The following is a 15,896-nucleotide window of genomic DNA, read 5'->3' as shown; positions in this document are numbered from 1 at the left end:
CGCTGGACAGACCTACTCCCCGAAATCCGGAGCCGCAATTGTGACCGCCCGGGCTAGAGGTGCGTCCGCCGCAGACCATGCGTCAAGAGTTCCGGCTCTGACCTAAGAAGATCGCCTATGGTTTTGTAGGATGCTATGGCCTCCGATAACAGCAAGCTCTATTTCCTTGATGACGGTCGTTTACACTGGCGTGTCCATCTTCACCAACACCCTTCACCGAACCTCGTCCTTCACTCGTTATTTCGGGTATTATTCTTTCATACGAAGATAGGATGGTGGTTCTTCAACTATATGCGGAAATCGATCGGCCGATATCAGGGCTCGTCTTGTTCCTGTCAAGCCTGGTAATGAGTTTTGGCTTTCATAAGATGCCTAGTTCGGGAACGACGGTGTATAAGTCAAGAGCTGATGGATTCGACTACTATCTCTATAGAATTCTATTGTTAGGGTGTTCGTAATCGTAAGATTATGCCCAGAACTACAATGGTAACGTCAATATCGGAACTGCCGTGGGACGCTGCTCCCGACGCAAACTAGACCTGTATAGAGTGGCGAGAGCGACGTACCTGTGAGCAATAAGAGAATGGTAGGTGGATTTGTCTCCTGAGTATTATATATAGAGTTCCTGAGTTTGACCCTGCTTTTGATGTTATCGGTCAAACATAGGAATTTGAGGCTTTAACACCATCATGCGTAACGGTCAGCGAATGGCTGCACAACCACCTACGAGATGTCTCCCACGTCGTTGAAACTACCAGCGTTGTTCTATTGAAAATTGTGTCTGATGTTGTAGTGATGTATCAAGTTCTAGCCATTGTACACCCCATCTCAAACCCACTGCTTTCAAGTATATCGTGGTAGACCTTCTGGGCCAAGTAACAGATGAAGCCATTGGTTCTCCGAGCCTGGAGCTGCGATGTATCAATCTACCTGGTTACTCGCTCTGCCTGGTATATTCTGAGTAGCAGGGAGGAGTTTGTGGATAATTGTGTGGCTCATTACAAACCGCTGCCAGAAAGTTTGTTTGCGCGAGGAGATAGCCAACGTTCGTTCTGTCCATTCCTATGAAGCCGTATACCCTCAACTGCTATGGCTAAGCTTTTCTGCTGCTCATACCTTTATGCTCCGCGAGGCCTTTTCAGGCTAGCCAGAAATCTGGACCAGACGCCTCTTCAGTCTTGTGGCAATCTCCGTTGAAACTATAGGCTTGACTCCGATAGATTTCAATAGAGACCGGAGAAAGGGCCCTTGGCCTTACATCCTCAAGGCTGACAGACATACCCGCACCGCTGGTTAACCTTCCGTCAAGGTTTCTAACAGTCGTGTTTATTCCGGACGGAGGCCATGGCTCTCAACCTTGATGCCGAAATTTTGGTGCAACGGGCCGCCCAGGAACATGCTCACACAGTGAAAAAACCTCCTTTGGCATCCATCAATCCCACAGGTTGAGCCTTAGGTTGAGCACGTTAGGGCACGAAGAGTCGGAATAGACTCGCGAATGCAGACACCGTGACGGCCTCGATCTTCCAGAAGCCTATAAGTTCTGGTCTTTTTCCTCCTACAATTTCTCTTTTCTATTCATCCTCCATCCATCTTACATACCACTCTCATCACTGCATCTTGTCAAGAAGTCAACTCAACCACTTACATACAACTACCCAACCAACTTACAACCCAATTACACATACACAAGCAACCCAACTTCAATCGTCAAGATGCAGTTCTCTGCTACCCTCATCGTTCTCGCTGCCGCCGTCTTCTTCGGCGCTGACGCTGCTCCTGCTGGCAACGTCCGCCGAGACAAACCTGTCGTCAGTGAAGGCATCCCCAACCTCGTCAAGTATGTTGGCGCTGGCGAGAAAGACAAGGCCTTCATCCCAGAGGGTGCCGGTGTGATCAACACAGACAAGGTCGTCCCTCTACAGTATGTCCCCAAGGCCAAACCAGTCCCCCCCATCGCAAAAGAGGGCGACGGCAAGGTCGACACAAACGTCCCCACCACCAAAGATGGCGACGACAAGACCGACGCAGGCGTCCCCACCACCAAAGAGGGCGACGGCAAGGTCAACAACACAGACATCGCAACCCCCGAAGCCCCCGACTCCTCAGTCGACGACTTCGTCCAGCACGGGGGCGCACTCTGTCAGCACCAGGAGATGAAACGCCGCGTCCTCCACGCCTACTCGCTCAAGGCCTACTCGGGAGTCGACGACGCCCCCAAGGTCTGCGGCGATCTCTGGCGCAACCTCAGACGCTTCAGTGGCTGCTTCGCCGCCTCGGACGCTTCCTGCCGCGCGGGCACCGACAAGGGCGAACTGATCTGGCACTTCGTCGCCTCCACCTTCTGCAACGTCGGCATGGTCCAAGCCGCCTGGTACGAGGCTACCCAAAACAAATATGGCGCCGCTGAGTGCAAGGATGTGGAGCAGTTGGGCTTCCGTTAAGGGGCACGCACACACACACACCTCAGGCTGAACGGTAGAGCTCGTGTCTCTTGCAGCCTGGGAGAGGTGTTGGGTTATGGGAAAGGAACCTTGGCGGACTGGCGCCTTCTCCGACTGACAATGGAGCACATGACTCTTGATGCCTTCGGAGACTTGGGTGATGTGAAAAGGACATTGAGGTCTAAGGACCTTGGGAGTTAAGATACCCTGGCATGCTGGCTTAGGCTTTCGGCGTTGTGGAAATGTGTATGGGTAGTCTCTCTACTTTGTGGGGGACAGTAAAAGGATGTCCTTGAGCCTTCGGGCCTCGGTGGGCGATAGCATCCACATCAGTTCGGTTTCAGCAGATTGAGATCGTGTATGGCTAGTATCTCATTCTTGTGGGCAGGCAAACAAACAGTCTGCGGCGTTGACAAAAACAGTTCAACGCGATACATGGGATAAACAATACTGAAGTAGTGTAGAACAACCACATTAGTTCTAATACACTACATCCATCCAAATTATCTTGAGTTGAATCGTGGCCGTTATTGCTGTGACACGAATAATCTCTGACATTGACCACCCTGAAAATAGTCTGACAGATCGGCATGATACTGCATCTCATACTTACACAGGCTGGGTCAAAGGCTTGGGCGAGTGCTGAAGGTCTCTCGTCACTGCAACACATCTGGCAATAGCACTCAAAGCGCCCTATGGGCAAATTTCTGATTGAACGTAAGCATACTCGTGTCAAATACTCATGTAGAATACTCACGGAATACTCAGCCAGAACACCCACGCACAAGGCCTCATATACCCCCTCGACCCCGTTTCCGTCACCAGCACAGCAGGCGCCCTCTAGGTCGGGGGTCAGGTCAAACTGTGGCGTGGGTGGTGGAATGGTTCATGGTCAACAATCAATTTATACGCCAACCAGCCTACTCGACGACAGGCTTAGCGAGTACCCGAGTTCGAATCCCAGCATGAGCACCAGAAATTTCCCAGTATGAGCGCCAGAGATGTAGCCCCCAGTTCAGCACCGGGGGGGTGAACTCTTTTGCCTGGGCTGTTGAGGAATTATGCTTACTCGAATCTTGTGTACCAACTTATCATAGTTACAACGACTGTCTCCCACAGCAACAAGTCATGCACGACTCTATATGTCTCCTCTCCCAAAGCTTGGGAACCAGATGCCTCCACCTTTCAAGGGATGACACTGGATATTTCGATTATCAAAGGCTCGATCAGGGGCTTCAAAATACCTGGAATAGGTGGGTATTCTGCGAGACATGATTGCCCTTTTCAGTCTCCTGAGGCACCGATTGAAAACCTTCTCTTGTTTGCCCGTCGACGGATAACGTGATGGGATCCATCGCACCTGCTCTGGATCTTGGTCCAGCAGCTGGGTTGACTTGCCTTGCATCAGATGGGCCCTGCTCCTCACTTCGGATTTATCGCACAGAGAACACCTGTTTCCGATCTGGAGCTGAAATTTTCCAAGTTAGGGGCAAGTAATACGTTATGATCTCTCAAGTTTTGAACAACAAGTGACTAATCGGATTGAGATAAACATGTCGCACGGAACCGTGATGCCCACTTCCGGGTATGTAAACTTTCTATAACGCAATGGCAATTTTGATATCATCTTGGCTGACTTTGCGCTTCTGGGATACCACAGCAATCGAACCGACTCTGTTTTGAACCAGATTCGAGATGGCGGATTAGTTGGCGGACTTTTATATAAGCTGTTGACTAAGCCCGGCGGATGGTCTACGGTCTAAACCAACAATTTAAGATGACAGATTTACCCACGAACACATACTGCATAATGGTAACGTTGATCAGTGTTTGTTAGCTGACGAAATCCGCGAAGACGAGAATGGGGATTCTCGCGATGAATGAAAAAGTCGTGGCATGTATCTCAAGATGTAGTACATATATCAAGACGAATCGCTCTTAGACACTTCTCTCTGTAGTTCATTCAACCCGTCCAACATCCCATTCTAGCATCTCAATCGCTCCAACAGCGACATCCCATCTTCCAAAATGTCCCCTCAAGTGACCAACGTCGGCTTCATCGGCCTATCCTCCCGACCGTACGTACCTTTGCAGCCACGCTTCTCATTCCTTTGAAACTCACAGATACTAACAACGAGGATAGCGAATGGTCCTGGGCCGTCGCCGCTCACCTCACCTACTTCATCAACTCCAAACACTACAACTTCGCAGCCCTCCAAAACAGCTCCAGAGAAACAGCCCAGAGAGCAACCCGCCTCCACAATCTTCCGCAAGACACCAAAGCCTATGGCGACATCAACGCCCTCGTCTCCGACCCAGACATCGACCTCGTAGCCGTAACCATAAAAGTCCACCTCCACGCCGCCGCCGTCGAAGCCGCCATCCGCGCCGGGGAAAGCGCCGTCTTCTGCGAGTGGCCCCTGGTGCGGAACAGCATCGAGGCAGAGCGCCTGACGTCCCTGGCTAGAGAAAAGGGAGTCAGGACCTTGGTGGGGTTACAAGGGCGTCAGGACCCTGCTACCCTTAAAGCCAAGGAACTCGTGGAACGCGGGGCATTGGGGGATATGCTGCAGACCACGATGTTGTTCATGAGCCCTTGGTTCGGGCCTGCGATGCCCGAGGCGGCGGGGTACGGCGCCGATATCGAGATTGGCGCTAATCTAGTGTCCATCTCGGCGGGCCACGCGCCGGACGCGATGTTATTTGTGTTGGGGGAGTTGAGGGGGGTTCAGGCTACGTTGGCGAATAACCGGCCCCGGACGGTCGTCACTGACAGTGAGGGGAAGCCGAAAGGTGAGATTGAGAAGACGGCGCATGATCACCTCTCTGTGGTGGGGAGGCTTCTCGGCGGAGGCGTGGGAGGCGTTTGCCGGGGGTTCTGGGGAGGCGCCGGATTTTGACGTTGCTTTGATTAGGCATCGTATGTTGGATGCTATCTATAGGAGCAGTGAGCTTGGTACGAGGGAGGAGTACTGGTGAGTAGCCAGGCTATCTTGGGCGTATCTGCCAATCTTCGGAACCGGTTCAAGTAGAGCGCGGATGTTGACTGTTATTGCAACCATGGTCGAGATAGTCCAGGAAGAATTCGTGGCCTTCTCTGAGATTCAAGGTTGTTTATTTAGTCAAAGCTCAGCTGAAGATGAAGTCGAAGAAGTTGGCTCGTGAAACCAAAGCTTTTGTTGCCATCTTATCATACAGGAAGTCTATACCCATCGCTGATTCCCATGTGTTGTACATATTCTATTTTATTACCCTTCTATTGCCAAGCAAATCAAGTCGCTCAGTGTCTGTAAATGGCGTCCGCCATCTTGACAATCTGGCACATCTCAACGGCATCGTGGACTCTGACAATGTCCGCGCCGCCCTGGACAGCCGAGACGACCGTGGCCGCCGTGCCCCAAATCCGCTCCTGCGGCTTCGACACACCAGTGAACTTGCCGACGAAGCTCTTCCGGCTAGACCCAACCAGCCAGGGGAACCCCTCCAGGCCCGGCCAGGAACGCAACTCGTCCATGTGGCGCAAAATCTCGAGGTTCTGCGGCCCCGTCTTGGCGAAGCCCAACCCGGGGTCGAGAACGATGCGCCACCGGCGCACGCCCGCGGCCTCGGCCTCGGCGACGCGCTCGAGAAGCTCGCGTGCGATGGTGGGGATCAGGCCGTCGGGGTAGTCCGTCAGCGAGTTCATGGTCGCGGGGGTGCCGCGCATGTGCATCAGGCAGACGGTGCGGTTGCTGCGCGCCATGTAGGGGATCATGGACGGGTCGAGCTGGCCCGCGGACACGTCGTTGATGATGTCCGCGCCCGCGGCGACGGCGGCCTCGGCGACGGAGGCGCGGTAGGTGTCGATGCTGACGGCGAGGTGGGCGAGTTCGGGGAGGGCGCGGACGAGCTTTATGACGGGGAGGACCCGGGCGAGTTCCTCGTCGGCGGGGACTTCGGGCCGTCCCGGGGCGGTGGAGCATCCGCCCACGTCGACGATGGTGACGCCGGCGGCGGCGAAGGATTTGAGGGTCGCGACGAGGTTTTGGGCGTTGTGAACGCCGCCGTCGGAGAAGGAGTCGGGAGTGGCGTTGATGATGGCCATGACGTGGGTTTGGCGGCTGGAGGTGAGGGCGGCGAGGGGAGGGTGAGAGGCGGAGATGGGGGTGAGTGGTGAGAGGGGCGCCGCTGAGGGGGGAAGCTCGTTGAGGTAGTCCAGGGTGAGTTTCCAGGGGTTGGATGCGTAGAGAGGCTTTTCTGGGATGAGTCTGAGATGTAGTGTGTTAGTCGCCGTGTCATGTGAGAGGACGTTTGAGAGAGGACGGACTCAGCCAGAGGTCGCAGGACGAATTCTCTCTCTGGTATGCCGATGTGAGGCACGTTTAGACGAGGATGCTCAATCTTTTCATCACCATACATGAGAATGTCGAGGTCAATGTTGCGGGGGCCCTTGTCTATCAGCTTCTTACGGCCCAGGGTGCGCTCAATGTCCTGGAGTTCATCGAGAAGAGCCAAAGGTTCGAGTTCAGTCTCGACCTGTATGTCATCCGATCAGTCAAAAGTTAATTGGCACAGCTACACTTCCAAGAAGTGCATGAATATCACACATAAAACCCTGAGCTCATGAACGGAGACAGAGTGAAGAAGAGATTTCAAAGAATGAGTGTCACTAACCTCACAGACTCCATTGACGAACCTATCCTGATCTAACACATACATGGGCTCCGTCTCCCACAAGCTGCTGGTGCGCTTCACCTTGATGCCGCGGCGATCCATCTCGGCGCAGGCCTGCTCGATCCAGGCAACGCGGTCGCCGAGGTTGCTGCCGAGCGCGATGTAAGCCGTGCTCGGACCTTTAGGTTTGGCGGCGCCGCTGCCGCATCCACCGCCGCCGCTGCAGGCGCATCCACAGGCCGACCGGGTCTGGGCGGCGCCGGCGGACATGACCGGCGACGGGGTCCGGCGGGAGGGCATGGTTGCTACTGACCGGGGGCGGGAGCGGGTGAGGAGTGCGGTGGCAGGGTTGGTGGAGGAGGAGGGACTACCCCGTAACGAAGAAGTGCAGAACGTGCGCGAGGAGGATGAGGCTATGCAGGATGTTGCAGCTGCTGGTGATGCCGTCGTGAGCTGGAACCGGACAAGTCGCGGCGTTAGGGGCTGGCGACGCGCATTGTTGCTCCGTGCTAGGGCGCAAGCTCGTGGAAAGAGGGAGGGTTGTTGACGGAGGGGGTTTGGGGGTTTCATCACGACGGAAGGGAGAAAAGGAGGCCAACGGCAAAAAGCCCACAGTCCAGTAAGGTAATATCCAATGGGTTTGTGTGTCTTGTGTGTTGAGGGTCACTAAGAAGGAGAGAATCTTTTCTTGCAGCCAATGAGGGTCGGGTGTGCACCGTGGCGGTCCCTTTACAATCCAGTGATTAGGTAAGACGTGGAAAAGCGCGTAAAGTGGCTTTGGAGGGGTTAGACTGGAAATCAGTGTACGAAGTCAGGTATCCGTAGAATGGGCTGACCTAAGGCGAAGTAAGCTATTCCAAGGCGGGTAAGGAAGACGGGGGTCGTCGTCTAGGATACTAGATTGATAAAGAGGTGCAGACACTCCTCTGTGTTTCTAGAGAACCAAAGTCCGAAGTGCCCGCTTGTGGTTGCAACGAGGTTGGAAGATGGTTAGATCATGACATGATTCGAGCCGAGAGAGAGTTTACGGGCTCATTTCCAAACGTTCTGGAACGGATAAAAGCGCCTGGTTGACTCGGTGCTCAGGCCCGCTGTCAGACTCAGTAGAGAACACAACTGTTCAATTCACCCGTCGCATTCGCCGTGCGATGTCAAAATGGGAAAAAACGACCGTGTCCGAAAGTGAGTGAGAGAGAGAAAGAGGGTAAACGTCAAACACGTCTCCTACTTTAGTCCCCACGAGGCTTTGCAAAACGACTCCATTTTCACAGTAAATGTGAACACGGAAAGCTCAGACCGAGGTCACCGGTCCGAGTCCGATCGATGAATCAATCACTCTCGGGGTGGAGGGAGGGATGCATAAACGAGTTATGCTTTGGCCTGCTTATGTAAGGTACACCAAACTGTACTGTATCTTGTGCTCCTGTGGCCCTTGTGAAATTGTCCCGCTTCTGGGCTGGAGGCTGGTAAGTGACCCTCGGCATCTCTCAGGTTCCCCAGATCCACCCCGCTGGACTGACCCGCCTTGCCCAAACAGGATTAGTTGCTGAGGTCACAGGCGAACCTCGGCCCAGGACTCCCAGCAGGGGCGGATGGCAACGCTACTCCGCCCCTTCTTCCCCAGAAACCAAAAGTGCCTTTGATGCCGAGCGCTACTACCACCGGAACCCTTTAAACCGCCGATTGCCAGATCTCACCTCTTCCCCCAAGATTTACTTGCTCCTCCTTTCATCTACTACTCTTCTTCCCAGGCCAAATTTCTTCGTCTGTACAGCTTCACGACCCGATATACCCAGATCTTTGTAGCATTTATCACATCCAGTAACACAGGCACAATGGCGTCACCTCGTAAGTAACCTATCTCGCTATCCGGACCTTGCCTGTCACATGGGACAAGACGGTCCGCCTCAGAGCCACTGCTGACACGTTCCCGCCATAACAGAGCAAATCCGCACTCCCATCACCGATCTTTTCAAGATCAAGCACCCGATCCTGCTTGCTGGCATGAACGTCGCTGCCGGCCCCAAGTTGGCTGCTGCTGTCACCAACGCCGGCGGTCTCGGTGTCATTGGTGGTGTGGGATACACACCGGATATGTTAAAGGAGCAGATCGCAGAGCTCAAGGAGTACCTGGTTGACAAGAACGCCCCCTTCGGTGTTGATCTGCTTCTTCCCCAGGTCGGTGGCAGCGCGAGAAAGACCAAGTAAGCATCGAACCACTCAACTCCACATGTCTTCTGGAGTGAAGGGCGCGCGGGCATGTGCCGCATCTACAACCTTTAACCGAGGCTAATTCCTTGTTCTTTAGCTACGACTACACAAAGGGAAAGCTTGACCAGCTCGTTGACATCATCATCGAGTCGGGCGCCAAGCTCTTCGTCTCTGCTGTCGGTGTCCCTCCCAAGCACGTCGTTGATAGACTTCACGCTGCCGGCATCGTCTACATGAACATGATCGGACACCCCAAGCACGTCCAGAAGTGCCTCGACCTCGGCGTCGACATCATCTGCGCCCAGGGTGGTGAGGGTGGTGGCCACACCGGTGACGTCCCCACCACCGTCCTCATCCCTGCCGTTGTCGACCTCTGCAAGAACACCAAGAGCCCTCTCCTCAAGGGCCCCGTTCAGGTCATCGCCGCCGGTGGCATCCACAACGGCCAGCTTCTGGCCGCCGCCCTCATGATGGGTGCTGGTGCCGTCTGGGTTGGCACCCGATTCATTCTCACTGATGAGGCCGGTGCCCCCGAGGCACACAAGGAAGCTGTCCGCACCGCCGGCCACGACGACAACATCAAGACCCTCATCTTCACCGGCCGTCCCCTTCGTGTACGCAAGAACCCGTACATTGAGAACTGGGAGACCGAGCGCCAGCAGGAGATCAAGGAGCTCACCGCCAAGGGTGTCATTCCCTACGAGGCCGACCTTGAGAAGCTCATGAACTCAGGCGACGGTGAGGGCAGCGGCGAGAGCGGCAGCGACGATAACGCCGCCGAGGTCGACATTGACGATGCCCTCGACCAGTTCCGCCCCTTCCTCATGGGTAAGGCCGCCGCTGTGTGTAATGACAAGAAGCCCGCCAAGGCAGTCATGGACGAATTTGTAAACGACGCCGTCGCATGGCTTCAGAAGGGCAACAAGATGATTGCCAAGTTGTAAATTATTAAAAAGCGTAATGTTCTTTTTTTAGTTGGTCGCATATTTGGGTGTGCGCCAGGAGAAGCCTATGCCTGGCGCCTCCCCAGGGCCTGGAGTTATGAGGCTCTTGTTTTGTATATTTGAGATGAACTGAGATGGATGATTGCTAGCATACCATGAAATGAACTACAACCTTCTCTTCATATAAGTTGACACTATTTTCCTGTGACGCCATTGCCGCATTCCCAATTTGGGGAAGCCGGAAAGATGAACAATTCTCCAGTTCCAAATTCCAGAGAACTTCCGTCTGTGCTCGAGGTCTGATTGAATTTTTTCTCCGACAAGTGGCCAGTAAGGAAATGGGACGTGACTGGAACGGCTGACCCCCCAAAGTCGCAACGTGTTCTCGCACTCTCTTGCGCTCAAGTTTTTTGTAGAGTTTCCGCTGCCAAGTCACACATGAACACGACAGACCCTTGGAAGGCTAAGCGCCAAGTGGATACTTCACATGCTTTAACCTCTCTCCCCGTCTCTCCACACATGTTCTCGGCCGCAGATCAACTCCTCAGCGCCAAGACAGAACACGCTAGACAGCAGACAAGAACATGGTGACGAAGCTCAATTCTATTCATTCATACTTATGTATTAGACCCAAACCAACCAAGCAAGTGTCAATCCACTCCCCCGTCGCCGGCTTCTGTCTGTACGCCTCATGTGCCGGGATGCAATTCAAATCTCAAAAGTCCTCAGCATGCGTCTTTTCCTCCCTTCCCGACCTCGAGATCCCCACAATGACCCTCCAGGCTCACTTGATAAGCAGTCCGTTGTGAAAAAGCACACAAGGTATCCTTTTTTCGCGTCCGCCTGCTGTTGTCCAACGTTCTGCTTTCGTTACCTTCCGACTCCCCTGGCGTAAGGCATTCGTCCCTCTAAACGGTGTGTGTGAGGCGGGGACCTTGGGATATGGCCGCTTTCTATATCTCAATGGCAAAGTGAAATTCCAATTTCAATTCTGTCGTTTCCAGTGACGTCATGTCGAACCGCTCAGCTTCCGAGGTAGGCGCGGATGGCACCCTGCAGCTTCTGGCTGGCCTCGCCGGCCAGCTGACCAAGGTTCTCCAAATCGTCGCCCGCGGTAATACCGAATCTACGAATGAAGTCCTTGGCGGCGCCCTCGAGGTCGCCGTATTCCTCTTGCGGCTCATCCTCGGGGCGGCCAAAGTATGCGTTGGACGAGATGGAGGTAGCGCCCTCGAAACCTTGCAGACGAGTCTTCGCCTCGGCCTGTTGGTTGGGGTCGAAGGAGCCCTTGCCGAAGAACTCATCAGAGGAGATTCCCTTCTGGGCGCCAAACTTGCTGCGTGCGTAGTTCTCGCTCTCATCTGCATCGCTGTTAGTTGCGCATTCGTGATTTAGGAAAGCGGTCTTCTTACCCTCAGTCTTAGCCTTGATGGGGCCAACGGAGCCGAATCCACCAGTTCCGGCCTTCTTGGGCGCTGCGGCGGCACCCTTGGCTCCACCAACCATGCCGAAGCCCAACTTGCGAACACCCATTCCCAAACGCTCCATCTCGGCGTCAGACTTTTGACGGGTATGGCTGGATGATCCGTATCCACCCGAGGGGGCAGCAGGGGTAGGAGCCGCGACAGCATCCACCTTGGCGGCTTTCTTCTCCTCCTCAGCCTCAGGGTCGTAGCCCAGCTTCTCGATGCGCTCCGCCTCTTCCTTAGCCTTCTTCTCAGCCTCGTCGAAGTCGATGATATCAGCCGTGACCTTCTTGACTCCAAGCTTAGGGGCCTTCTTGGCTCCCAAGATGTTGGCCTTACGGGGTCCGGTGGAGGTCGTAGTCTTGCGCAGGGCAGCAGAGGTGGTTACGCGGCCGGTAGTGGGCTTGTTATCGCCTTCCGTTTTGGACAGGGGCGAGGAGGATCGTGCAATATCCTTGCCGGCACCGTTGTTGGCGTTGAGGAAGGGAGAGGCGGTTCGGCCGACGGTCGGAGGAGTGGAAGTGCGAGAAATCGGGGGCGTAGGCTTCTTGATAGAGGGCTTATCCCAGGAAGAGAAGAAGTCATCGTCAGGCTCGCCAGCGGGAGTAGAGGTATCGGCGTCGGTAGCGTCGGTGATGACAACCTCGCCGGGGTATCTGTCTCGTCAGCTTATCTGGCACGCAAGAATGACAATTTGTATACGTACTCTTGAGCGTCTCTTGCCGCGCGGCGCTTCAGCTCGTCCTTGTACTTGGTGGCAGCGCTGGATTGGTACTTGGTCTTGGGGTCCTTGCTGTTGAGGGCAGCAGTACCTCCATTCTGCTGGAAGAACTTGGTAGCTGACTCATTGCCGCCAACCTTCATCACACGCAGCTGATCCCACTGCCATTCTGTCGTAAAGGTCAGTCAAGGGAGGGAAAGTAAGACGGTCTTCCGAGTACACGTACGGTCGAGGTTGGTGGATCGGACGAAGGAGATATGGACACCGAGGTTTCGGTGGTTAGACGAGCAGTCGAGGCAGAGGTAGATGCCAAAGGGAACTGAGGTCCATGTCGGGTACTTGGCGCCGCAATCGAAGCAGATCTGTGGTGTGCGCAAGTCAATCAACACTGCGCAACATAGCAAACTTTGGGCATAAAGGGGTGCAGGGTATTGGGCATACCTTGTTCGCAGGCTTAGTCTTCAATTTCTCAAAGATCTTGAGCGACTGCTGCTTGGAAGCGAGTGCAGCCATCGTGACGGTATTGGCAAAAAATCAGTTGTGTGCTTCTAGTCCTGGAGCTGAAAGCGCAACCTGTTGCGAAGGCCGTGATATCAAAGGGAGCGAAAGAGGGTGCAGGTTGCGGGTACAGAAATGATGCGCAAGCGAGAGCGAAGCAGGGAGCGGAGTTATCTGAATTTCGTGTCCAAAAGTTCAGGAGGCAGTCGCCGCCCTTGGGTGAAGTGGCATGTAGCCAAAGCGCTAGACCTAAAAAGGCTAGATCAATTCCCCCACAGTGGGCTGGCAATTGGGATTCTGCCAAGGGCGGTCAAGAGGCTTTTGCAGAGCTCGCCCAGACCAGCTACATGGGGAGCTCCAACTCTCGACTGCCGAGCTCTTTTCGACCACTACCGTACCCTGCTTGCTGCGGTTGTACGATGGCTGACGTCGAACCACCATGATGAAGACGACTACCTGTTCGAATGCGATCCGCGCAACTGCGAGATTAGGTCTTGCGCCCCGACTACAACCTCTACTACTCCAGCGAAGCTATGCGACGCAGTACGGTCTCGGAACCACCGCCTCGACAACTAGCTCAAAACGAAAGAAAGTCACACCATTCAACGACAATGGGTCGGTACCTTGGTCGCAGCTTTCTGGGGGAGAAAAGGCAGCCAGGGCGACCCAGCAGACCTTCAACTTTGGACTGATTTTGGCTGGTATCGCAGTGACGGCAAGTCAAATGACTTCTACCCCGCGGCAACTAGTAGCTAACGATGGGGGTGGTCTAACAGGGCGGAGTTGCATATGTTTTGTGGACAGATGTCTTCTCTCCGGACAGCAAAACTGCTGTCTTCAACCGAGTCGTTGACAAGATCAAGGCTGATCAGAAGTGCATCGAAATGCTGGGAGATTCGAAGAAGATTGTTTGCCATGGCGAGGAAACGTATAACAAGTGGCGACGAGCACGTCCGATTGCGTATGTCGCTTCTCCCATGACAAGGATCACATAAGTCTGACTTGATTAGCTCTACTATCAACACGGATTCGAGAGGCCACGAGCATATGCTCATGCATTTCCATGTCGAAGGGCCCCTCAACAGGGGTGTGGTTTACCTCCACATGATCAAGACGCCCATCTCCGGCGAATTCGAATACAAGTACCTCTACGTTGATGTGAGAGGGCACCAGCGACATTACCTTGAGAACGCAGATACGGCGACCGGTTCTGGAAAGAAAGGCGTCAGGTTCCTCGGCATCAACTGGGGATGATCCCGATATGCAAAAGGGCAGTGGGTTGAAGTGAGAGCATGTACGAGAAGCATTTCCTTGTAGTGTAAGATATCAGCATCCTTGCCAAAGCTTGGAGGGCGTGTAGCATACGTATTGATCTATTCGAATGCTTTCAGCTTGGCATCGTTATACCGTAATCCATGATTTTGCCCCAAGAATCTCGCTTTCGCCACCTTCAGGCAACGCCGTTAGATGCAAATGTGACTTAGTCTAAGAATGCATGTTTGTCTTTGCTCATCCCGTTACCGTTCCGATCAGACACAAGTTGCCTATCATCTACTACTGCCAAGGTCATGCCAAAACTGTAATAGGCACCGTACGCCTTAATCTCCTTCCTTACCACGATAATTCAGGGATAGGTAACACAAAATTCACATCAGCCCATTCTCTCGCCATGCAACGAGGCCTTATCATCTCTCTTCAATGGCCTGTGCCTCACTTGTCTTTGGTGATGCCACTGAAAGTCGGGTTGCAATGACGCCACTAGCAGCGTTGGGTGTTGTTGGACCTGTGGCGCTAGATTTCTGAGGCTCACCAACCTGCTGACCAGCTCCGAGAACCGAGCTGGGGGTGTACGTTGCAGGAATATTTGCCGCTACGGTCTTCTTAGCCTCGTGGTAGAGACTGAAGCAATGGATGAGAGCCTGGTCAACAGACATGTTCTCTGGGACAATGCCAGTGTCGAGGATCTGTTTGAGGTGGTCTTCGACCTCGTCGAACTCCGCCTGGTTAGAGCGGTAACGGTCGGGCAGTCCGCTATTGTGCAAAAGTGCGAGTATTCCAGCATTGATAGTGTTCGTAGCCGCAATTATGGTGATGGGAGTGCCGTTCTTGAAAGACATGGAACCGATTGCGGTAAGGATCGCTCCGAGAATGATCTGAAGAATGTAGGCAACCCATCGAATGGAGCTCATGCCATGGTACATGTAGAAATACTTGGTCCGATGCCAGATGACATCTCTGTACAGTCCATTCGGGATTCCTTTGGGTGGATAATACCAACATGAAGGATGAAGGGCAATGTGGCCTTCGGTATCATTGACACCGCCGATTCCATGAGCAACGATGGCCCATTCAGAGGGAGTGAGAAAGCGATATCTAACCCGATGTTGCTTCTGCTTCTTCAAGCGAGGCCGAAACGAAGACTGGTTAGGCTCGTCTGAGCTCTTCGAAGTGTCAGGCCGTGTGTTGTCATTATCCATCTCGGCTTCAATGCCGTCGAGCTGCAGAGGAGGGAGTTCTCGCATGACTGTAGTCTAGGTGGTGCGAAGAAGAGGTGAGTGGAGAATCGAAGAGGATCTGATGCAGCTACTGGTCTCTCAAAAGAGTCAGTCTAGCTCTGTTACAGATCATCATTGATTAGAAAGACTTACAGGACGCCTTCGAAGAGAAAGCTGGATTGCGAGGCAACGGTCTAGAGACACAGCCGCGACTCGACAAGGGGAACCTAGGATGATGGAGGAGGACAAGTTGGAATGGTATGGAACATCTTCACCGTGGGAACGTTAAAAAACAGCAGGTTCCATATTTGGGAAGGTGTTGGCCGGCGTTCCTTTCAGCTGCCCTCGTATGTCAACCTTCATCGGCAAGAACAACTCAACATCACCTTCCCTCAACCGACTGGATTCTTGCCGATTGCGGCTCGTTCACGAGACGGCAATAAGCATGATAATAACCGGAAAGG

The 15,896-nt window shown here is 53.8% G+C and overlaps 7 protein-coding genes across 7 annotated transcripts; 4 read left to right on the top strand and 3 right to left on the bottom strand.

Moving 5' to 3' along the window:
* Window positions 1-1,715: 1,715 nt before the first annotated feature.
* Window positions 1,716-2,444, top strand: CLUP02_17545 (uncharacterized protein; the record flags this gene model as incomplete). The annotated part of the gene is made up of 1 exon (XM_049296453.1): window positions 1,716-2,444. One exon carries the CDS (start codon window positions 1,716-1,718, stop codon window positions 2,442-2,444), a length of 729 nt encoding a protein of 242 aa, XP_049137677.1.
* A 2,028-nt stretch (window positions 2,445-4,472) lies between these two features.
* Window positions 4,473-5,344, top strand: CLUP02_17544 (uncharacterized protein; the record flags this gene model as incomplete). Its single annotated transcript, XM_049296452.1, has 2 exons — window positions 4,473-4,522; window positions 4,588-5,344. 2 exons carry the CDS (start codon window positions 4,473-4,475, stop codon window positions 5,342-5,344), a joined length of 807 nt encoding a protein of 268 aa, XP_049137676.1.
* Window positions 5,345-5,724: 380 nt separating this feature from the next.
* CLUP02_17543 (dihydropteroate synthase) lies at window positions 5,725-7,667 on the bottom strand (the record flags this gene model as incomplete). The annotated part of the gene is made up of 3 exons (XM_049296451.1): window positions 5,725-6,691; window positions 6,751-6,959; window positions 7,098-7,667. 3 exons carry the CDS (start codon window positions 7,665-7,667, stop codon window positions 5,725-5,727), a joined length of 1,746 nt encoding a protein of 581 aa, XP_049137675.1.
* Window positions 7,668-8,932: 1,265 nt separating this feature from the next.
* CLUP02_17542 (2-nitropropane dioxygenase) lies at window positions 8,933-10,252 on the top strand (the record flags this gene model as incomplete). The annotated part of the gene is made up of 3 exons (XM_049296450.1): window positions 8,933-8,945; window positions 9,040-9,301; window positions 9,406-10,252. The coding sequence occupies 3 exons, from the start codon at window positions 8,933-8,935 to the stop codon at window positions 10,250-10,252; spliced, it is 1,122 nt and encodes a 373-aa protein (XP_049137674.1).
* Window positions 10,253-11,275: 1,023 nt separating this feature from the next.
* Window positions 11,276-12,952, bottom strand: CLUP02_17541 (uncharacterized protein; the record flags this gene model as incomplete). The annotated part of the gene is made up of 4 exons (XM_049296449.1): window positions 11,276-12,374; window positions 12,425-12,608; window positions 12,666-12,801; window positions 12,881-12,952. 4 exons carry the CDS (start codon window positions 12,950-12,952, stop codon window positions 11,276-11,278), a joined length of 1,491 nt encoding a protein of 496 aa, XP_049137673.1.
* A 424-nt stretch (window positions 12,953-13,376) lies between these two features.
* CLUP02_17540 (uncharacterized protein) lies at window positions 13,377-14,191 on the top strand (the record flags this gene model as incomplete). Its single annotated transcript, XM_049296448.1, has 3 exons — window positions 13,377-13,646; window positions 13,714-13,898; window positions 13,948-14,191. 3 exons carry the CDS (start codon window positions 13,377-13,379, stop codon window positions 14,189-14,191), a joined length of 699 nt encoding a protein of 232 aa, XP_049137672.1.
* A 431-nt stretch (window positions 14,192-14,622) lies between these two features.
* CLUP02_17539 (uncharacterized protein) lies at window positions 14,623-15,459 on the bottom strand (the record flags this gene model as incomplete). The annotated part of the gene is made up of 1 exon (XM_049296447.1): window positions 14,623-15,459. The coding sequence occupies one exon, from the start codon at window positions 15,457-15,459 to the stop codon at window positions 14,623-14,625; it is 837 nt and encodes a 278-aa protein (XP_049137671.1).
* Window positions 15,460-15,896: the final 437 nt, after the last annotated feature.

This window comes from Colletotrichum lupini, chromosome 10 (genome assembly GCF_023278565.1).
Source record: "Colletotrichum lupini chromosome 10, complete sequence".
NCBI classification, from domain to species: domain Eukaryota; kingdom Fungi; phylum Ascomycota; class Sordariomycetes; order Glomerellales; family Glomerellaceae; genus Colletotrichum; species Colletotrichum lupini.
The sequence above is the reverse complement of the archived record's forward strand: the minus strand, read 5'-3'. Positions and strand labels throughout refer to the sequence as shown.